Source organism: Myodes glareolus, chromosome 5 (genome assembly GCF_982192425.1).
Source record: "Myodes glareolus chromosome 5, mMyoGla1.1, whole genome shotgun sequence".
Classification (NCBI taxonomy): Eukaryota; Metazoa; Chordata; class Mammalia; order Rodentia; family Cricetidae; genus Myodes; species Myodes glareolus.
In genome coordinates, this window is record NC_142030.1 from 49,343,992 (window position 1) to 49,367,421 (window position 23,430).

Consider the following 23,430-nt stretch of genomic DNA (forward strand, 5'->3'; position numbering starts at 1 on the left):
TGATGTGATGTGATGTGATGTGTGTGTGTGTGTGTGTGTGTGTGTGTGTGTGTGTGTGCAAGCATGCAATTGTGCAGGCTATATACACGGGTGGTTGGATGTCGATGGCAGATGTTTTCTGTTATCGCTTTCCACATTGTTTTGGCTGTACGATCTCACACTGAGCCATGAACTTGCCATTTCACCTGGACTATCTGACCAGCAAGTCGCCAGGATACCCTTGTCTGCAAATCATCATTACTATAGCACTGGGTTACAGTTGTGTCTCTGAGTCTGGGTTCTAGAAATTTAAAATCAGGTCTTCAGCAGGCACGTTATGCACTGAGCTAGCCCTTGAGCCCCTGCACCTTTATTTTTGGTGTAGAGTTCCAATATAAATCTGTTTATTTATTCATTTTAAATATTTTAGTTTTTTGAACATTTACTTGTTTATTTATTTTATGGATATGAACATTTGGTCTGCATGTATGTCTGCACACCAGAAGAAGACATTGGATCCCATGATAGATGGCTGTAAGCTGTCAAGTGACTTCTGCGAATCACTCTGGACTTTTGGAAGAGCAGCCAGTCCTCTTAACTGCTGAGCCATCTCTCCAGTCCAGCGTTAAATGTATGATTGCTTGAATCAACTTACAGAAATAATGATTTAGAAGAACAGCCTATGTCCTTCCCTGGTTTATATTTCTCTATAATGGTTATCACAAGCAACTGTTTTTCGTCTCTGTTTTTCGTTCCGGTTTCATGCCTCTCCGCGTCACACACAGCTCCCAGAACTTGCAAAGCCGTGTCCTGCACTTAGTGGGAACTCTCAGAAATGTTTGCAGATGAGTAGATGAAAGAATAAGGGGACAAGACCTCTGGGTTAAATATAAACATCGCTTCAAAAGCATTCAAAGTGGGTTTGTCTTCATGTTTAATCTGTAATTTCACAGTTGTCATGAAAATAAAGATAAAGAGAGTCATGGCTAAAATTTCACTCTGATTGATAATTAATAATCTACGCTGACTTATTTGAAGTACCCGGTTACACATATCTACTGACACCATCAGAAATGTCACAACGGCCCCTCCTTCCTCTCATCTCTGTCCACATTTCACAGATGAAAAAAGGGAGATTCAACAAGGCGACTGTCTCAAAAGTTGCACAGCTATTGACTAACAGGAGCGGGATTGGATCCCCAAGCTTCCTTGCAGCACAAGTTCAACGTGGACACTCTTTCCCAGGGGAGACTAATTCAAATTTAAATGTAACTGATGTGAAACTTAAATGCAACAATGTCAATCTTGCCGAAGCAATCTCATTTCTTTATGGCAGACAACAACTGGCCCTAAAGACACACCCGGACCACAAGCTAACAGAAGGGCAATAATCTCACATGGCAATACTGCTGCAGATTACTGGTGTGAGTGGATGGCTCAGTGGTGAAGATTAACTGACTGCTCTTGCAGAGACCCAGCTTTGGTTTCCAGCACCTGCGTGGTGTGGCTCACAAGCAGCTGTAACCTTAGTTACAGAGAACACAATGTCTTTCTCTGGTTTCTGAGGGTTCGACAGACAGGCAGTGTGCCTAACATACATAAAAGAAAAACAGACACATAAACAAAAATATAAGTCAATCTTAAAAACAACAACAACGAGTGGTGATTGGCTGAACTTCAGGCTGGTGCAACCCGTGTAATCCTTCCTTGTAGCAAGGATTGTCTTTTCAAAGTCTCTTCAATAATTTTCATTTTACCTTCAGCATTCTCCTTTAACTTCAGCTTATGAATATCAACTACCAAGGGTGTACATATTCCTACCACAATGTTCTGTAACTCCTGCCAAAATGCCCTTATTCTTTGGAGAGTTCCTTTCTGACTGTACCTTAGATTGACAACATTATTGCACTCTTGTTTTGGAGTTTCTATTTTCTTTGGTTGTCAGTTTTTCTTTAGAGTCTGAAAACATGCTCATACCATAACGTTAGCATTTGCTGCCATTCTCAGGAGTCTATTTTTATTCTAAATATCACTTTTTAATAAACTCCCTGGGTGATTCTGATGTGGGCATCCACAGCCCACACTGCGAGAAACTGGGTCCACAGGAAATGAGAGTTGAGCTTCTATAGGAACTTCCTCCTAACATTCCTAGATCTTGCTGGAAGAGGTCCACCCACCCTGTGTGTGAAGAAAGCTGTCATCCTAGCTGGAACCACAGAGCAAACAGTCAACTGGGCAAGTGGAAGGAATGAGCAGACAGAGTCACAACCAAGTGAAGCTGGAAGCTTAAGCCACACCCCCTTTCTAAGTCTGAGCTTGGAGATTATTTATGCATAGGTTCTGATCTTAGGTACAGAGAGGAACTGGAGAGCCTGCATTTATTTCTGTTTTTGTAATTTGTCTCTGTCTCTCTGTCCCTGTCTGTCTCTGACTCTCTCTCTCTCTCTCTCTCTCTCTCTGTGTGTGTGTGTGTGTGTGTGTGTGTGTGTGTGTGTATGTGTGTGATGCATTTATGTCATGACACACATGGAGAGGTCACAGGACAAACCTACGTGCTGATTCTGACCTTCAACTTTGAGATGAAGTCCCCTACTGCTTCCAGCACGACAGCTAGGCCTTGAGCTTCTGGGGATTTGCCTGTCTCTACCTCCCAGAACGACTGGGGTTACAGTAGTGAGCCCTATGGCACCCTACTTAGCATAATATTCAAGGATCCAAACTCAGGTCCTCACGTTGGGGCAGCAGGTGCTTTGGCCCACTGAGCTACCTTCCCCAGCATAGAAGCCTGCCTTTGTGACAGAATCTGGGGTGAAGACCACAACGCATGTGCTAGGCAGTTCTCTGAGGTGCAGTATAGGACTGGAGCTGATGCATGAGGATGCCAACTGCTTAAGCATCACCACTCACACCCAGTCCCCACAAAGTTCCTTTTGACCTCGAAGAAGGGTCAGTGTCCACAGAGTTTGCTGAGAGATTGGCTCCTGGAAACGATACGGAAGCTACACCCAGGGAAACTCAAGAATATGACTGCCTAAAGAAGACCCTCCCAAAATGAGGAAATTGATAGACATGCTAAGGTGAAGGGTGGAACCTCCTGGGCTCCTCCCTAGACAAAGAGCTGCAGACAATTGTTGACAGAGTGAGAACTATTTTCCCCAGGGATGAATCCCCTAACTGGCATCCAGTTGGCACCATTGAAAACATATACGTACAAGCAAGATGAAAGAGATTCAGCAGGTTGCAGATTACATGTGTGTATTTATGAGTTTCTACATCCATATATAACAAAAATAATTAAAGGAAAAGAGGCCATGAATCGGAGAGAGAGGAGAGAGAGGGAATTATGTAACTATATTTTCATTTTTAAAAGCTGCAAATAATAAAGTAGTCACTGTCAACTTTCCTCAGCCACACCTTGGATGTTCCTCCTCCTCCCCTTCTACCAAGGGCAGGGACAAAACATGGAATGCTTTCTATCAGCTTTTCACGGGTTTTCATGGTGGGAAAGAGATCAGCACTGGGGTCAAATACAGCTAAGGTACAGTTCACTGTCGTCACTTGCATGCTGCGGGCACTTGGTTCAGCATCCACAGGCCTTTATAATAATAAGAGTGCTCCATTTCGTGCTGTCTGGAAGATGCAACTCCTGCAAGCAGAGAGCGCAGCACCCATGAGCAATGAACGCTGTGTAGACATCAGCCATGTGAACTTGGTGTTTGGTCCTGTTGGGTCATCTCATTTCTGCAGTCCTGGATCTCCTAAAGGAGTCTATGCCCTTCGTATTTGATGGGCGCTAATCCTTTCCCCCTTAAACTCTATTGCAGAACTGTTATGGGGATTAAATAAATTAACAAGCATAAACACTTGGAGCCTTGCCTGTCATATAATTAGTACCCAAGATGGCTTAGCTCTTATATTTAAAACTTAACTGTAATAATAATTAAATAGCTTTTGAAGGACTTTTAAATATGCCCGCCAACAGCCCTTAGACTGCAAATCTTTTGATGCTCTGGACTGTACCAGTTTCAGTTACCCCCAAGCGTAAAACCCTTAGTGCAGTGCCTGGCACATAGCTGCCTCTCCTAAGTGAAATGGAGAGAAATGAGGGGGATAACAAATCAAAATGCATTCTTACCTTCCTGAAGGGATCTTCAGAAACAAAGCTGTGAGAGATGCACTATGGATGCAGAGGTAACAAGGACGGGAGGTGAAAGGACCTTAGTAAAGAAACTGGGCTGGGGAGGTAGGAAGGGTTCCATTCAAAACCTCATAGGACAAGGAGTCTTCAGTTAGGACTCAGAGAGGAGGGAGCAGAGGGAAGCACCCTGGGAAAGGGCTGCCAGCAAGTAATAGCCTTCAAAACCTACGAGCTAACGGATTTTTCCGATCAAATGTGTCAAGGGATGCTTCAGTAAATAAAATCAAGAAAGGAGAAACCTTTGAATTTCCTGCAGCAAGGGCTAATGAGCAACCTGGGGAAGGGAGCCATCAGGGTTTTCCCTGAACTTCTTTCCCATGTGGAGCCAATCATGAGCACGAATTCTGAGAAGCTGTTGGGCCGTGTGGTGACAGGAGAGGGTTAAAGTCTCACACCATTGGCAGGCAATGGACTGAGGTCCAAAATTATATCAGTCTTCTCCACAATTATAAAGGCAGTGGCTTGAGCTGAGACTGGCAGAGGTGAAAGAAAGATGGAAGATTTGGGGGTATTCTGTGCGAGGAGCAGATTGTAGGCAATGGCTTTATCCACATCACATTTGTTTGTATTACAGTTACTCTTCAGTAATGGTGTTCTGCCTTTGAAATCAATAATATAGGCTCAATCTCCCCTGAGAGAGTGACCCCGCAGGGCATTTCCAGGCTACTTTAGACCCATCAAGTAACTACAGTCCTTTTCCTGGAAGATGGGGAGAACATTTCCTTGTACACTCACTGAGGACACTGAGTGAAAGTTGATAGCAAAATGGATTTAGAGAGAAGGAAACAATGGTATTGTCTGGGCCCACACAATCACTAGAGGACTTTCCCACATTCTCTTCACAAGTCTGTACAGGAAATTTATTACTCCCACGTCACAGAGGAAGAAACCAACCGGGGCCCAAAAGGATCACCTACGGACAGGCATACTCTGCCTTCAGGAATCAGATTTATTTTCTCTCGATCCAGTTTCAGTGCTCTGAGACAATTTGCAGGAAGGAGACAGGTTTCCCAGAACCGTGTCAGGATAATTCACTTAATGCTTTTTATCTTGGAAGAAGTGACAAGGGGCCCAGAGACTACCCATGAACAACTCAACACAAAACCAGCACTAGGGGCTTGGGTGCCATGCAACACTCACTCTGGGAAAGACCTGCTTCTTTCTGTGCTTGGAGCAGGTAAAGGTGTCACTGCAAACCACGCCTGCCTTCGATGTGTTTCTATGCCTACTCTTCTGCCAGATTTTATCCAGGAGCGCCCTGCCCCTGTCTCCCTTCACAAGGCTGAGGTTTTGTGAAGCCAGTGCCTAAAAAAAAAGGTTAGGAGCAGTCAACTAAAAGTCAGAGACCTTGCTAAGGCCCCTATGTTGCAGAATGTTTGTTTAACTATGCAAAGATGTGTGCATTTGTTTAGTTATGTAAAAATGTGTGACTGTTTTACGCTGCCTGCTTAAGATACCTGTTTGGTCTGATAAAAGCTGTCCATCCAAAAGCAAGAGAGGAGGCATAGGTGAGACTCCCAGGCAGGGAGAGTAAGTTGGAGAAGGAGTTTAGGTTGGAAAAAAAGAAGAAAGAAAAGGAGACAGCAGGAAGGCACCTGGGCCAGCCGTCAGACAAAGGAAGAAGAAAAGTAGGACATACAGAATGAAAGAAAGGTTAAAAAGAAAAAAATCCTTGAGGCAAAACATAGATGAATAGAGACAGGTTAAATTCAAAGAGCTAGTGTGACAAGCCTAAGCTAAGAGTGAGCATTCATAATTAATAATAAGTCTCTGGGTCTTTATTTGGGAGCTGGTTGATGACCCAAGGAAAATTCCTACTACACCCCTAGACACCTGCCTAGAATTCCCAGCACACATTTCTTTTAGTCTGATCTTCTCATTTTGTGAGAATTTCATACAATGTATTTTGATCATTTTTGCCCCTCCTCTTTCTAACCCCCTCTACATCCACTCTGCACCTCCTCACCCCCTCCTAACTTCATGCCTTCTCAATTTTTTTTTTAAAATAGCATACCAAGTCTAATTTGTGTTCCCCATACACCTATGGATGTAGGGCCACCCACTAGAGTTCGGTTGGCCTATTAAGAGGTATACTCTTAAAGAAAACTGCCCCTGCCTTCTCTCCCTTCCCCAGCAGCCATCAAGCTCCTCGGCTAGGAGTGAGGCTCATGATCCCCTCCATGAGGGAATGTTGATTGGCTGGATCTCATGCTGGTAGCCACATTGCTGTTAATTCAAGAGTACAACAACCCTCTCTTTTCTCTAGTTCTCCCTGAGTTCTGGTTCCTTCCATCTTCCTGCTCCCTTTTCCACAATGGTCTTTCAAGCCTTCAGACAGGATATATGTAATATAGATGACCCCCATTTGTAGCTGAGCATTCCACAGACACTTATTTGTACACATTGACCAGTTGTGAGTTTCTACATTAACAAGCACATACATCTCTGGCATGTAGCAAATCCATGAATTCACTGTCCACAAATTTGAAGTATTTCTGCACCCTATTGGGCTAACAGGGACAGGGATCTCCGCTCTGCTGGTGTCTTTCTTTTGAACTGAATTCACAACAGAGCCTTGGGAAAATCACTCACCTCTTTGGGCTTTTGTTTTCTGTCTTAAAGAAATAAAGTTTTAGAGTTTTAGGGGCACAAGATTGAGACTATGATCTATTTTCTTTCGGGATCCCCACAAGAGTCAACCTCAAGTCAAAACTGTGGTTTTGACATTCTACAGCGCAGGCCACTGACGCCTCTGTGGTTCCTACAATATGTTACTCTATCCTCGGAAACGGTAGAGAGGACCATCTGAAACCATCCAGCTAATGGTGCTGAGACAGAAGGCCACACCTTTAGACATCCGTCACCCTGGCCTCCATCATTCCTTGGTAAACAACCTTTACAGTTACTTAAAACATCCTCATAGAGAAAAAGTAAACATTTTACATTTTCAAGAAATGTTATAATTTGTTTGATTTTTAGAAGAAATATTGGAATTGCAGGACAAATCAGTGTGAATTTCAGTTCTACTTTCTTTCAGTTGCAAGGATTTAGACACATAGCCTCCTAAGCATCTGCCATGTATTCACTAAAAGAGATAGATTTTCATATTGTTTCATTTGTTGATTGTTAGAATTCAATGAACTAAGACAAGCTACCTAGAGTGGTCAAGTTTTACACAGAGACAAAAGGTAGTAATTGGGAGAAGCTTACTGATGCTTCACTGCACAGAAGTAAAGGGTAGTCACAGGGAGAAGCTTACAGATGCTCCACTGCACAGAAATAAAGGGTGGTGACAGAGAGAAGCTTACAGATGCTCTACTGGCCTCAGCCAGACTGTACCAAGCTACCTGAGGTAAATTCACAGCTAAGAATCCTAAGAATCCTAAAATATGAAAAGAAGAAATGCCACAGAAGAATCAGTCAAAGCTGACCGTAATTAGCAAGTTTCTTTCATTGGTTCTCACTCCAGACAGGGGCAATTTGGCAAAGCCTTTTGGTAATCTGGGTTGTCTTAGCTTAGGGTAGAGGTTGCTACTGACATCTAGTGGGTAGAGCCCACGAATGCTACTAAATATTCCACAGAGGGATTTCTAGGCAGCCAACAACCTGGGGAATGTGCTAACAGTGCTGGGATTGCATAATCTTGAATTATTAGAAGTCCCTCAAATTCAGAGATGGGGTATCTTGTTTATCGCCATGCCTTAGCTTTTGGAAGTGTGCTCAGTGCAAAGAGCCCTCCTCCACCCACCCGCCAACCACATTTGTTGAAGACAAACAAGGACATGAACACCTAGCAGAGACAGCTAAGACAAGTCGACAGTCCTGATTGTCAGGGACCATCTTATGTCCTTTAGGCCCCTTTGCACTTTGTTTTCCTATCTTCTTTTCTGCCCTCTCAAAATTTCTCCTTTCTTTTCTCTCCCAAGCACTAGGCGGAGGAGTAGGGGGAGAACCCCTGTGAGGCTGCCTAAGAGTAGCAAACAGCGCTGAGAAGACCTAAGCACTGAGGAGCCTCAGCCCGTTTCCCCTTCAAACCACTGCACTCAGCAGATGGTCAACACTTCAGCAAATAAGGGGAGCTCATACTCCCTCCTTAAGCATGAACAGAGAAGCCCAATAGCACACATTCCCTGCAGATGACTTACTGGGCCAGCTAAACTGTACTGTCAGAAGACTTATCCTGGGATGTGAACTAGAAAGTAGGCTTAGGTGAGGAGTGGACCATAAAGACACTTAGTTCTGAAAGAAGAGGTATTATATTATATCTGTTTGCTCATCCCTGTATCTCCACAGCTTTCACAGTACCCAGGGCGTGGCAGGCACACTTAAATATCTGCTAAATAAAAGGGCAGCCTGGTGGCCAACATTCCAATCTTTCCCTTAAATTTGATCAATTTTTTGTAAAGCCTATATTTTGCCATCTTTTCGACGGGCCATGAGACATGACTATATAACTATGCTGGTCAATATAACACTCTTCAGTGAACACTCTTTCTCCTGGGCTGGAAACTAGGTTTCCAGGAACTGGAATAGCATGTGTTCGGAGATACCCTTCAACTCCAACGGGTGTAAGTTTTGCTAAGATGATCACGGTAAAGCATACTATGAAGTTCTACAGATTGGTGACAGACTAGGGTCTCTACTTCAACTCCCCCCCCCCCCCTCTTTTAAAGGTACATGCCCATGATCAAGAACCTCTTTCTCAAAGCATCCTTCTTGTGCTGACTTTGGGCTTCAAGCTTGAAGTGATTCTTGTAAATACCTAACCAGACCCCTGCTCTATGTGCACACTAGCTTACAGTGAGCTTGGTGTCAAGTTCAAGACCTCTCCAGCACCCTTGTCTTTATGGCAGCCACTTTCTTTATATTTAATGAGTTCTTTTAAAGCACTCAATGATCAATATGTTTAAAGACACAAATCCATATCTAAAATAAAGCAGAAATAAGCAAAGTTTGGATTCGTTAGGATTTCTAATACTGTTTATCTGGGATTCAGTGACCTCTCTGAAGAAGGAAGACTGTAAAATGGTTTCCTCATAAAACTGTTCCCAAGATTGGTTTGAAGGGATGGCACACATTTGATCCGTCCTGAGGCTGAACACAACATATTTTCTTAGAGCAAAAGCCTATGTTTGGTGGCTCTCAGTACATTTAGAGCTCTCATAAGTAGTCATTAAAAAAAAAGGAAAACGATCCATGTTTCTTTATTGGTGCTGGCTCTAATACCACACTTCTTGATTAAACCACCAAATTATGTCTTATTCAAGAACAGGAGAAAAGTGAATTCAGAATGATATTATTGTTCCTGCCAAAAAAAGGAAATGATTGTTAGCTTAGACACATTTCACTGGGCACTGCAGTTTGAGCTTTTAACCACCTAACTGTCCATAAACGTGTTAGCTCTAGACTACTGCTCACTAGTCAGCAAACCACATGAAAAAAAAAAAAAAAGAAAGAAAGAAAAAAAAACACTCAATGTTGTGACCACGCCTTCAAAGATAAACTCTGGGAGCCACCAATGTGCTGTGTTTGTTCTTTCATTTACTTATGTCATTTGGGGTTTTGGTAAAATACAGTAAGGATGTCCTGAGGTAGACTTAACATTCTAGCCACATTCCCATCACTCAGAATCCTCCCAGGTGGAACAGAAGACAGCACACTGTTTCCCAGATTTACCATGAGCGCTGTGCCCTGCTTCCACCCCCGCTGCTTGAGGGGAAATTTCAAACATATCGATTCTATGTTAGTCAAAAATTTCCCGTGGACGACTGGCTCGGATGGATTTCAAATGGGGAGCTCAGTACCTGGGTGCAAAGAAACATGTTTAAGAACTCAGGGCTTCAACTCTGCTGCACTGCTCAGCTCCCTTAGCGGCAGTTGGGTTCATTTTTAATTACCTGACTGGTAGAGAAGCAATATTATAACTGAAGCACCACGTAAGCCCTTTCTAGTTAGCCAAAGAACAGGAAGAAAATCACGGGGGCGGCTGAAGTGAAGGTGAGAATTCTATAAAGTTTTCCCAAGTGAACCAAATCAATTGGAATTGCCGTTTGCACTTTGCATCCATGACAAGCTGGGCGCCTTGAGATACTGATGTTTCTAAGTTATTTTTGCATCTTTATTTGGAACCCTTTGTTCACAGACTGAAAGTCAAGGGACAAATTTGTCTTGCTCACTTAGAGGGATACCTTAATTTAGCCACATCTGCATACCGTCTCTCCCCAGGCTGGCTTCCTTTTGCTACATCCACATTTTGGTTAGCTGCACAAACTGAGTGGTTCTTAGGCACATAATTAGCCTGGAGTTACAAAAGCACAGTGTGAGAAAAGGGAGGTTACCTATTGTCAGAAGAAGGAAAAACACCCGCGGAAGCACGGCGTGGTGTTTGTCAAGCTCCTGCACACCACTCTGCGCCAGTCTGTCATCAGTTCCACCGACAACGTGGAGCCCTGACTGAGGACGGATGTGCCCCTCACTCCTCACCTGCATTATCGCGTCATCTCATCAAGTTACACTCTCTCTGTCTCCATTTTCTTTTCTGCAAAGTGGAGCAATGAGATTAGCCTCCGCAGAGTGACTACAGGAGACCGCACGAAGACTACAAGTTGAGGGATCTCAGCTAAGTGCAGACGTATCGTGGATTTACCAGTTGGACACAATCACCACCTTCTGCCTCCTTCACTTTGCTAAAAAGAATAGATGATTTCATTGTGGGAAAAATTCAAAGTCACTTCATTATTTTTGTCCAACTCTGCATTGGGCTTTTCATTCCTTAAAAAGAGATTTTTTTTCAAACTGACTTTTCTGGACGTTGCATTCTGGACTTGTCAGAGGAATACAATTAAAGACCATGCCGGCTTATCCCAACTCAATGTAATGGTCGAAGACCCTGACTTCTTGAAGTAATAAAGGTTCAATGGGTCTCCCTAAGGCTCCCTGTCAGGAGCCCCAACTTGGCCATGATTAGCAAGTGAAAGAGAAGACAGGCTCTTGTGAGCCACAGTTCCTTCCAACTCCACTGTGGAGTAGCTTCATATGCTGACAACTCTGTTTACAGCTCATGACTTTACGTTCAACCTGTGACGGCTGGCCCCAAAGGAGCATCATCCAAGGATGTAAAGGGGATCTGGTAAATGTGAGCTGGCTGTGTGTGCTGGCAAGGAGAGAGGATGGGGCCTGCCCACCACTGATGCTTCCATTCAGCTCAAGGATAAAAGCCCTGCTTATTGTTCTGTTCCAACAGACTACCTGCAAAGACACACTTAGCCTCTATAGGATGAGTGACATCTGCGTTTGTTATTAGAGACACATACACAAGAACAAGGATCAGGCAATATAAATAGACAGGTGGGTTTGGGGGAATTTATTTTGAAGCTAGATCAAGCAACATTCAGACTGATTATCAAAGTGAGCAACCCCACTTCATCATGCCAACAGCAGGTGCATTGCAGGGTGCCCGAAGAGTGGTGCCCGAGGGTCAGCACATTCCTAGACAACCATTACTATTTCCTTAGTGAATCTGAGACCTGTCACAGTCTCAAAAAGCACATATGCCTGGGAGTTCTAGAGAAACATGGAATTTCCAACTTTACTTTCAAAACCTCTAAGAATCGCCAGGCTTTAGCTCCCAATTTAAAGGTACCCTTACCTTTCGTTATGAATGCATTCCCTAGTTCATTTACCATGAAAAAAGACTACATAGATTTGTCGATTGTGTGACAGAAATAAAAAGGGATTAAGGCACGTTTGCATCCATTAGCACGATTAGTTAATTGTCTTATCATCCCTATGGACTATAATGGCACTAACAGATGAATTAGTCAGGAAGAATTCAGACCATCTCTGCCCTCCGCAGCCAGGTGATGCATCTAGAATTCATGACTCGGACAGATGTGACCAGACATATATTCCGCATCCGTGTGGATCAAATAAGAAGAACTTTTCTCCTGGTTAGCTGGAGTGATGGCTACACCAGAGCCAAGGCTGGGCCTCTGGCAGGTGGTGGCACAGACACACAAGGCAAAGAAAGGCGGATGAGAAACAATGGCTACTTGAAGCTTCTCATGCAAGGCAAGAGGTTTACTTTAGCAATATGAACACTAGAGAGAGAGAGAGAGAGAGAGAGAGAGAGAGAGAGAGAGAGAGAGAGAGATTCAGGTCTTTTAAAGAATACCTCAGAATCGGAAAGAAACCTCATTCCTTCATTATACCCTGGTATAAGACCCGAGGAGATTGACACATAATATTTGGCAGCTATTTAAGGAGTTGAAGGCATTCGCACTACAATGCTGATGAAGAAACTTTAATTAAAATGGTAAGCAGGTTACAGCACAATGAATATACTTAGAACATTAAACACTCTTAAAGTGGCTGATATAGAATGGCATTATATTTTTATAAAGACCAATATAACTTTGCTTAAATAGTTTCCTTACTGTGTTGAGAGAAACCCAGAAACCCGGTATATACTTAACAGCTAATGTGAGAATTATATATGCCACATAACCCAGACTCTTTGGTTTCAACATATGCATAAAAGAAAACAAAGTTAAGGGGAGGGAAGACATCATCACTGGATATTTCTAAAGAATCACATTAGGAAAGAAAAGTATACAGCCCAAATGTACTTACACACGACAGAGAAAGAGAGAGAGGCAAATCAATAGAGAGATGAACTTACCGGAGCAAATATCACCATACACATTTACAAAAGAATTGATAGTCCAACTTCCCTCTCCTGAAAAAAGACAGAGGTTGTCTCATACTAAAAATGAGGCTTCTCCGTCCACAGCACCAGCTCTTGCCCCTCTCTTTATGAAGCAGAGGAGGAGAACAAGAAATCAATGCAGAGGCAAAGGGAGATGCTATACCAATCAGAGAGCAGCTTCTGCCTCCTTGCAGAGAGCTGGGAAAACAGTCACATTAGGAGACAGTGACAGCCCACAGCTGAGTACAGCAACCTGATACTCCCCTGGATGCGAAGCTGCCTGCTTTGTAGGGAGGTGGTTACCTCCGTGTTGTACCTCCCACACTTGCCTCTCCGCTCACAACCAACTGCAAGTGCAGGGCCGCTTTGCACAAGCACGCTGCATCAGGAGCAGAGGCACCAGCTCCCTCTTACTCAGAGAGCCCCCTCCTCTCTCGGGCACAGTACTTAAAATCAAACTGGGAGCTGAACACAAGCCAGGATTTTGCATGTTGAGGGTACAGGGAAGCAGTGTTTCATTAAATCCTCAGGAATAGATCTGCAGATGAAGCAAATGTATGTTTGTTTTAAAAGAAATTGCCCTCGTTTTTATGGAAATGCATGGGTGTTATGTATTCTACCCATTTGAGAAATTCATGAACTGTCCATAAATAATCATTAAGATGATGGCACTGGAAGATGGACTTTTCAGGCTCTGGAGTCTATGGAAGGAACAAATTACAACTTGGTGCTCATCCATCATGGTAGTATTAATGAAGACCTGCAAAACTCACAAAATTAAAAAGCTTGCAGAGGCTCACGCAGTAGCCACATTTCTTTCTTTCCTTTACAGAAAGAAACGGCACTGACTTCCCTAAGGGGCAGCAATCTCAGCACCTGGAGGGTATGTGTTCTGGGAGGCTGGACCAGAGTTCACGGAGGGGCTGTGGCAGGTTGCAGGCCCTCCTCATTCGGGTGTCCTAAGGATAATGATGCTGATGATCTATACTGAAACTCCTAGGGTGGAATTCTGCGTGTCAGTGCCCTCTCTGTCCTGAATGAGCGCCCCTTCTCAGGACAGGGATGGTGCTCAGTTGTCACTGGTGTCTATTCAGGACAGGGATGGTGTTTAGCTGGCCCTGGTGTCTACTCAGCACAGGGACAGTGTTTAGTTGCCACTTCTGCTTCATCTTTGCCTTTTGCTCAGGTACTGACGCCCCCATCAGAAACTCAAATAGGCTGCCATGTATTTAACCCGATGGTCGGCAATCCAGAATCTGCCCCGTGTCTTCCTTACCCTCTTTCTGCTTCTGGCTGTCTGCCTCTCTTTTTTTCTCTTATAGACACACGCACACACACCACAATAATCACCACCATCGTTTCTCTTTCAGCCTTATCTTTCTTTTTCTATTTGGAAGGGGATGTGTGGGTCCAGGGAAACAATGTCCCCAAAATGTGATCAAGAGTGAAGTATCCTGGAATCCTGTGCTGGTTCTTATTTCACTGGCTGTGTAACCGGGGGAGCCTCTTGAGCTCTCGGAGACTGAGTTTCCCCTCTGTAAAAGTGGTACGCTAACACTTTACAGTTCTTGGCAGGGAGATGTAAGAAAGGCATGAAAGACAGACAAGACAGTGTTTTTCTCAAATCCAAATATGTGTGCAGGAATGCCAGTTTGATGTCTCCTCCTCACTTGATCTTGCTCCATTTGTGTTTTTCCCAGCAGTACTGAGGATAGAACCTTGGGCCTTGGACATTTGGGACAAGTGTGCTAACACCTATTCACCAATTTCAGCCTCAGCTTAAAATCTTGTTCCAAATGCATAAGCAAGCCTTCAGGGTACATAAAACTCTTCAAACTGGATGGATTCCATGGTCCTTTGAAATTCTCATAGGATCCCACCCCTTAACACACTCTCTCTCTCTCTCTCTCTCTCTCTCTCTCTCTCTATATATATATATATATATATATATATATATATATATATATTCCTCCTTCCCTCTCTGACAGTCACTAGCATATGCTTATTGAAAAGTTATCACATGGTAATGGGAGAAATTAATTGGGTAAAGTCAGTGAAAAGGCTGATTGTCACCTAGCCTCTAAGTAAGCACCCAATGAGTATTTTCAGAATTAATGAATTCAGAACTCACGGAAGAAATGACACCTCGTGCTGAAGGCCTCTGTTCTGCCCAGTGGAGAAAGGTTAAGGGGTGATTTGTCAGCCATAAATCCATGGTAGAAACCCATCCTTCCCAGTTCCACAGTTCTTCAGAATGGACAGTGAGTACCACTCACCAGCGCTGAAGATGAAGAGACTCATTGCAAGTTATAGAGACATCTACATGATAACCGTGGGCACTCTTGACTCTACTCCAGGTGCTCTGCTATGCGGTGTTTTCATGAATCATTTTTATATGGGTCTCAGAGAATTAAAAAGACATTGTTATTCCAATTGACGGAGGAAAAAGCACAGACCCAGAGAATTGTGTGGCTTGTCCGCAAGCACATGATCAATAGTTAGTAAAGTTGTGATGGAAGACAAGGCCAATACAATTGCCCAAGTGTCAAAAAAATCCACTGCATCTGTCCCACAAGGGTGCTTAGCTCATTATTTATTCAGCACACGGGGCATGACTAATCACTAACCCATGAGAGAAGATGTGCTCCCTGTGAGACTTGGGACTATGATTTAGCAAGGGGGTACACGGTTCCTTCTTGTTTTTGTTAGTGGTATGCTGTATGATCCTGGGTATGTCCCTGTATTTATTTGTGTTTTAGTTTTTCCCATTTTTAGATTTAAGAAATTCTCCACAAAGACTTTCTGGGTCAACTGAACCTAGATAAGATGGGAAAGATGACAGGCAAAGGGTGATCTTCTGACCAGATGAGCTTTTTCTGCCCCAACAATTGTTCCAGACAAAGCTTTCGCTCTACGTGCTGCCTGCTTACCTCGTACTATAGTGGATTCTCAGTAGCTCTTGCTAATTCCACAGAGTCCTATAAATGAAGAAGTTGTCCATCATCAGGCCTGTGCAGTGTGAAGCAGACTGACCACTTGCATGGGATGATACTTCAATCATCATCCAGTAGGCGTAAAGGAAAATCCAGGCTGTTTATTTTGCTCGCAAAACCTTGAGGATCTGGCTCCATCTACTGTTTTCTTTCTCTTTCTTCTCTCCTCCCCAGTCTAGCCTCTATGTCTTTACTGCCACTTTCCAGCCGAAAACCCCGGCTGCTGAGAAACTGACCTGTTCTTAGTTTCCTTCGCCACTCAGTCCTTAGTTTACCTTTTGCTCTTCAAGTCTCCCTTTGACAACGGATTAAAAAGGAATCTTTCCTGTCTCTGTTCAGATCTCCCCTTTGCATTATCCTGTTTTTTGCTGTTTGTGTAGTATGGCTACTTGCTCTCTCTCTCCTTACCCCTCCCCTCCCTTCTTCTTACTTATTTCCTTGTCTTTTACCAAAGAAACGACTGTCCATAGAAGCAGAAAAAAAACTCTCTGCCTCCTCCCATTTGTGTGTGTGTATCCCATCTGTGTATGTGTGTGTATACATGTGTAGTGTTCATCAGTGGGCCATGACAAGAGAACCTTCAGCATCGTTCTTCAGAAGCTATCTACCTTGCTTCTTTGTTACAGGTGCTCTCAATGACCTGGAGTTTGCCTGCTAGTTTACTGTGGGTGGTCACCAAGAATCCTGCTGTCTCTGTCTTCCCAGAAATGGGTTTACAAGTGTGCACCTCCAAGCCCAGCATTTTCACACGTGTTCTGGAGTTTGAACATAGATCATGTTTGTAAGACAAACAGCTTACCCACGGAACCACCTCCCTAGACAAGGAAGCCTTTTAAAATGATATTTTTTTTTCAGTATTAGAGTACCTGGAATGTAGTAGACAGCCAGCAGGGGTTTGGTGGGTAAGTAAATGACTCATCCAAACAATGAATCAACATGAGAAAAGGCAAGACTGGGGGGAGGGTCAATAAAGCTAATTCTTTAAGGTAACTTAGCCTTGAAGCACAAGACAGGTAAACAAAGCAGTTGCTTCATTCATATCAGTGGACTCAGACTGCCTTCCTTTCCATGGTATATTCTGGAAGGGCTGCAGATATCAGGGTCTTTATGTGTAAGAGGTGGCCGTGTCAAGATGGTAGACGCCCCTCTGTGAATTGTACAGACCAGTTGTTTCTTAGATGCCTGACTCAGGGTTCAGTTCCCCTAGGCTGACATAGATGCCTAGGTCCCTTGGGATTCTTGTCCATACCTGGGTCTCTAAAAAGCAAATAATCCTGTCACCGAACTGCTCAGATGGTCTCTAGTGTCCGACTGACCAGACAGTTCAGTCAGCTGCCACTCTCTAATGTGGAATCAAAACTTACAGAAGAAAGCAATATGCCTCGAGTTGATGTCTCTTTCCAAAAAATGACATTAGCATCATTGCTACTGCCTTAAAATAGCATTTGTCCATTATTAGATGATTAAAAATAGCAACACGATGTTTTCTAAGTGAAGTATTTATAGAGAAGGTTAAGGAGATGAAAATAATCTGTGGTTCCCTGAGAACTTCATTAGCAATGCTAATTTCCAATATGGTCAGATCTTTAGTTCTGATCTCCCAATTGAGCATGGCCTTCAGACAACTTCAAAAGATTATTATTTTTTTCTCTCGATGAAAAAGCATGGCTTTGCTTTGCTAGACTTGTCTCCTGGTAAATGTAACTGTCCCTTACCTTTGGAGTTTCTCTGTCTCAACATCTGGCCTCTCAAAAGGGGTCCTTCCAGGCCAAGCTGCTTCGGGGTCAGGCAGTGGGAGGCCTCGCGATCTAACCTTGTAATAAACAGTGAGAGGAAAATTCCAGAACCGGGAGGATCTCTATGCAGCAGTGTGGTAGGGGAAGCAATAAAAGAAATGACTATCTAGGTCACACTAACAAATGACCCCGACATTAGCTAAGGCTCCCTACAAATGACCCTGATTGCTTTGAGTTGCAGCAATGAGAGCTCTTATGTTCATTCAATCCATTTATGCATCAACCTTGAAATCTTTAATGATGCCTTCCTTAGACCTGCTGGCATGGATAAAATGCAATTTATTCTGATGTGAGTAGGTACAGAGAGGACAGAACTTTCCAGGATATTGCCCACCCGCCCCATGCCCGTGTGTGTGTGTGTGTGTGTGTGTGTGTACCGTGTGTGTGTCTGTGTGTGTCTGTTTAGCAAGGTTTCATAATATAGGCCAGGCTATCTCCAGTTCAAGGTAATTTCCTGTGAGCCTCCTGAATGCAAGGATTGCCATCATGAGCAACCACACTTGGCTTTTTGTTTTGTTTGTAGGAGAAATGGTGTTCTCTTTTTAGAATATCAAGTGAAATAAAATAAAATCGGTAGTCTTCAGTATGTGTTAGACCATTGGGTTTTCTCTTAGAGTTCAAGGCTGAGTCAGAAAATGCCACACCGAGGCTGGATGTTGATGGAATAAAAGAACAAAAAGCAATTTTTTGAGTATCGAGTATTACATCAGATTCCTAGACATGGTCCCTTTTGAACACAAAGTTTTATTTCTGAGTGAGAAAGTACAGAGAACTACTTTATCTATGGAAAAGAAGTCCTAATTTTGCAATTCTTTGCCATGGACCTCCCTGATACCAGTGATATAATGCTGCTATTCATTCTTGGGTATTAAAATAACATTATTCATACTTTATTTTATTTGAGTACCATTGAATCATATGAATTAAAGCTTTGTTATTGTTACTTTATACATCAGGAAGCTCAGTTTCAGTACAACTCAGTCAATTACTTAAGGGCACACCATTGCTATTATAATGAGGATCTGAAGTCGAGTTTTCTAATTCTATGGCCCAAATGATCTAAATGCTCACAAATAGAGCTTATACAGGGTGGGCATCCAGGCATCACCTCTTTGCCTACAGTTTTCCCAGTTTCTACATCCTGGACACCAAAAGTCATGAAGCTTCTCTGTTGCATTACTTCTTGGCTATTTATTATGTCTGTTGTTCTGGTGGGTTAAATGTGGTCCGGTGATAAATCACTGAATAGTAGAGTCAATCATTTTGCCCTCTTATACAGCATACACTCTCTCTCCACACATAGTAAGTGCTACACAAGACCTTGACAACTTATTAAAGAAGAAATAGCCGGGTGGTTGTGGCACATGCCTTTAATCCCAGCACTCAGAAGGCAGAGGCAGGTGGATCTCTGTGAGTTCAAGGCCAAACTGGTTTACAGAGTGAGTTCCAGGACAGTCAGCAATATTTCACAGAGAAATCCTGACTTGAAAAAGAAAAGAAGGAGATAGTAAAGTTGTATCTCTGTGTTTTCTTTCTATCTATCTATCTATCTATCTATCTATCTATCTATCTATCTATCTATCTATCTACCTACCTACCTACCTATCTACCTATCTATCTATCTACCTACCTACCTATCTACCTATCTATCTATATCTATTGTTGTCTATATATCTATCTATATATCTATATATTAGGGAGCATTCCGTCAGAAATTGAGGGCTTAGGCATTTGACTGCTCCTGAAACAAATTTTTCCGTCCCAAATGGAAAGAGAAGATGAATAGTTATTTCTATGATTAAGGATTAAGACTTATATGAGAAAAACATCCCCGAGGTCTGGTTTTTACAAGAATCGTGTTAGTACTCTAATAAGGATGGGGGAAAAAAGCATGAAAACCATTTTCAATAATCTTGCTGAGTATACTAAGAAATGAATAGTAAATTAGATCAAGAGCTGTGTTCACTGGTGTTCTCATAAGGGGTGGTGTCATAAGCATGTAGTTATACTAGCAGTGGCTTTTAAAATATATATTATTAATAATTTATGCATTCACTGTATGTTGATATTTTAAAGCATATGTATATTCTGTTCAGTATAGGTAACAAATGCATTCATTACCTATTATAGCGTTTATCATAGAAACTCTTAATATGCACTGTGGATTTTTCAAGAATGCAACATATTGTTATGAACTGTAACTCCCACATTGTCCAGTAAGTCTCCTGCTTCCTTCTACTCTCCTCAACCACTGGCAATCATCACACTCTCAAATTCTATGACATCAGCAGTTTAGATTCCATATGTGCGTGCGGTCATGCAGTGTTTCTCTTGTGATGTCTGATTTACCTCACTTAATATAATGTTTTGCAAGTCCATCTGTGTCTCTTAGCCTTTCTGGACTTCATTTTCTTCACCTGTGAATTGGGACTGGTAATGCTGTTACCTAAATGACACACAGAGAAGCCTGATGGTAATTATACCAGAACAAGTGAACCCCATTCCCTCTCTGCTAGTGCTCCAGGCTAGAGAGATTTGAGAATCAAACATTCACAAAATTGGCTTCTGGTTCTTCTTCCAACATATTGGGTTACGGTTCCTCCACTAAAGAGGCATGGGATTCAGAGTGCATTATAGTTTCTAATCACCTCGGACAAAGCAAAAGAAGATGAAGGAAGGTCTGTTCCTTTCTACCTAGTTTACAAAGTACTTGGCTTCTGAAATCTGGGTGCTTTGAGGGAGCACAGTGATCAGCTATGGTCAGCTGGGTTCCGTCTCCACCTGAGAACATCCCCCACTCTCCTCCCTCCCATAGCCTGTCTGGGGGATGCACCTCCTTATGATGCTTTGCAGGGAATTGGCCAGAGGAGATTTGGGGAAGATTTTTACTTGAGTGTTAAATTAATGTGAGTAATTGTCTTCGTTTTGATGAGTACTTACACCAGAGATGCTTCTGGATTATTATGGCATGGAGGAATCCATTTGATGAAGAAAAAAAAAAGAACATTTTCACAGTTTTATTCATGACAGACTCCCTCTCCGATGGAAGATGTTTTCTGTATCCTACTTCACGTGTTTCTTAGCAGGAACCATTCTACAGTCCTGCCTTCTGCTACAACATATACCTCTATGATGTATCATCTTACCTAAAAGCATGTGAGAACTGGGGTTTGCGACCTGACAGTTACCTTCACTTTCTGGGCTGCACATTTCTTCCCCTAAGCATGAGGTAAAGAGTCATTTTCCTCCTGTGGTTGACTATTTATCATGCAGGACTCTACGGCCCAGTGCAAAATGCCGCGGGCCCTTGGACAGAGGAAAACCTGCTTTCTTCTACTGGGTAACTGTTTTAAAGTAGAAATGCTATCCCCATGCCTGCCACAAAATGTTAGTTCCTTCAGACACACTTCCCAAGACTTCAACGATGTAAATTAAGAGTTGGTGTGAAGAACAGGACATTCAGATATTTCTAGAATGTCACTTGTCTCAACTCCGAGGACAACCTTTTCCCTTCCATTTCTTTAAAAGTGCAGACGCAGAAATTCCCTGTGAGGGGTTGCAAGGCCACTTGTTCTGACATTAACTATAGGACGAGGAGATCTGCTCGCTCCGAAAGGAGAAAAGCAAGCAGTGTGCTCTTTCTGCTTGTGACCCGACAAGGCCTCACATTTCAAATCTTGGGTCAACATCACATGATTCCAAACCTAGATCTTCTGAATCAGACACCAGGATGGTGGGTGTGCAATAGGAAATCTGGAACTGACCTACTCTTCCGATCCCCTCTTCTCATGGAGCATTTGACAGGGAACAGAGCAGAGGCAAATAATGGCATCAAGCTATCAGCAATGAGGCCACCGTAGTTGTCATCCCAAGGTGAGTTCCCTATCTGACAAAAATTTTAGGGAAGAAGAGGTGTATCACACAAGGAGAGAGATCATGTGCTTTCTTTATATGAGTTCAGTTCCACTATATAGCTACCTATGGCCATAGTATAAGCTAACAAATACAGGACTCCAGAAATCAGCCATAACTTTAAGTGGTGTGCTTTCCAGTTGATGTAATAGAATCCTGCACAGAGGAATCTTCTCTTTGTGAATCTTCCCACTGCCCACTCTGTCCATGCCATAGAGGTCACCAATACTTATTTGCCCAGAGGCCATCTCAGGCACCATATTGATTACTGCGATTTCACAGGGGTTGTGTTCAAGCGACCTTTATGTTGGTGACTGCTTCAAAGCACAAGCCGTGCCACAACAGGTAGACCACACAGAAGGCCAGATTAACTCTGGAAGCTTGTGGCACCAACCATAGTATATACAGGTATTTCAATCTGCAGATTCAAGCCACCACTGGGCATCTCAGGACATACCTCTTTGAGAAGCGGCTGTACCTATATATCAAGTTCTTTTCTAAGCACCTCACAGGTCACGACTCAAGTATACTCTTTAAGATGTAAATGAGTAACTATTAAAGCCATAGGGCAGGACTGGAGAGGTAGGTCAGTATTAGGGGCATTGGCTGCTCTTCCAGAGTACCTGGGTTCCCTGGGTTTAATTCCCACCACCCACAGGGCAGCTCGCAGCATCTCCGGGTCCAGTTCCGGGGTTTCTGATACTCTCTTCTGGCTTCAGTCGGTGCTGAGCATGCAGGTGGTACAACACACTCACACATATAAAATAACCCCCATTTGAATTCTATAGAGGCCCTGAGACCACTAAAAGTCCTTCTTGAACCATGCTATTGTCAGCCGTCTGGCCTCTTCCATCCTTAGACTTGCTATATCAGTCCGCCAACCCTGCTGTCCTTGGTGCTACCTACAGACTCAAGTAAAGACATTTCCTTCTGATACAAATAGATAAACACGAGCAGTTCATCCAGAATGGGATTCTGGGAAAAGGAGTAGGATCTTGAGACAAGAAACTCACAAGAATTCTTTACCAAGCACGCGACCAGTCTCCCTGCCTGCTTTGGGAAACAGTGGGCACACATGAGAGGGACAAAGTGCAGGAAGCTTGAATGTTCATCTTCCCCTTCCTCTGTCATTCCTGCCCTGGGTCTAAGGTTCTGGGCACTCTAGGTAGAGACCCTTCTGTGCAGAAGGGAGGACCAAGCTAGAGCAGAGGCCACTGCCATGCCAGGGTCAGGTGCTGGCAGCAGATGCTTCTGTATCTGCTGTTGTCTTGGGAGGAGCTAACTCACAAGCTGAGAAGGAAAAGAGAGAAGAAAAACTCACGACCTTCCTTTTGTATTTTATGAGAGTACAAAAGGCGAAGGTGTTGATGCCAGCTTCACCTCAGAGCTCCTTTCTGTGTTGCTTTTTTATCTTAATGGGTTTGCTGCCTTGTGCCACAGAGCAGGCTTTGCCTTACAGTCATTATCATCACCCTCTGCCCTCAGATTACCCCATCCTCCCAACACAGAATGCCTTTCCTCCTCTCCTCATCCTACCCAAATGCTGTCCATTTTTTTTAAGCACCCAGTAAGCAGCCGCTGCTTCTCTTTCAGGTTTAGCCTCCTCGTAGGTAGCCCTGATTGCGCTCTTTGTTTGGTAGCTGTTGTCTTGCTTGTCCCTCTCTCAGCCCCGCTTCTCACAAGTGGGAAATACTCAACGGGGGTCTCTTGCCTGCACAGACAGATTTATTCCAAATAAAGAGATTTCCAGCTTCTTATTAGTTCTACCTGATTTACTGTCTCACCCTGAGCACCACAAGGGTGGAAAAATAGCTGCGCATTTTCAAAATCCTTTTAGTTCATTCT

At 43.3% G+C, this 23,430-nt stretch overlaps 1 protein-coding gene across 2 annotated transcripts in view; it reads right to left on the bottom strand.

The window, feature by feature from the left end:
• The window catches only part of Synpr (synaptoporin), a 340,860-nt gene that overhangs the window by 159,752 nt on the left and 157,678 nt on the right, over positions 1-23,430 (bottom strand). The window contains exon 1 of one of the 2 annotated variants that reach the window (XM_048421428.3): positions 12,858-13,159. The exons of the other annotated variant lie outside the window; for it this stretch is intronic. Within the exon in view, the coding sequence (XP_048277385.1) occupies positions 12,858-12,881 (24 nt within the window). The 5' untranslated portion in view covers positions 12,882-13,159. Of the gene's footprint in view, positions 1-12,857; positions 13,160-23,430 lie in introns of those variants that run through there. 2 annotated transcript variants of the gene reach the window in all.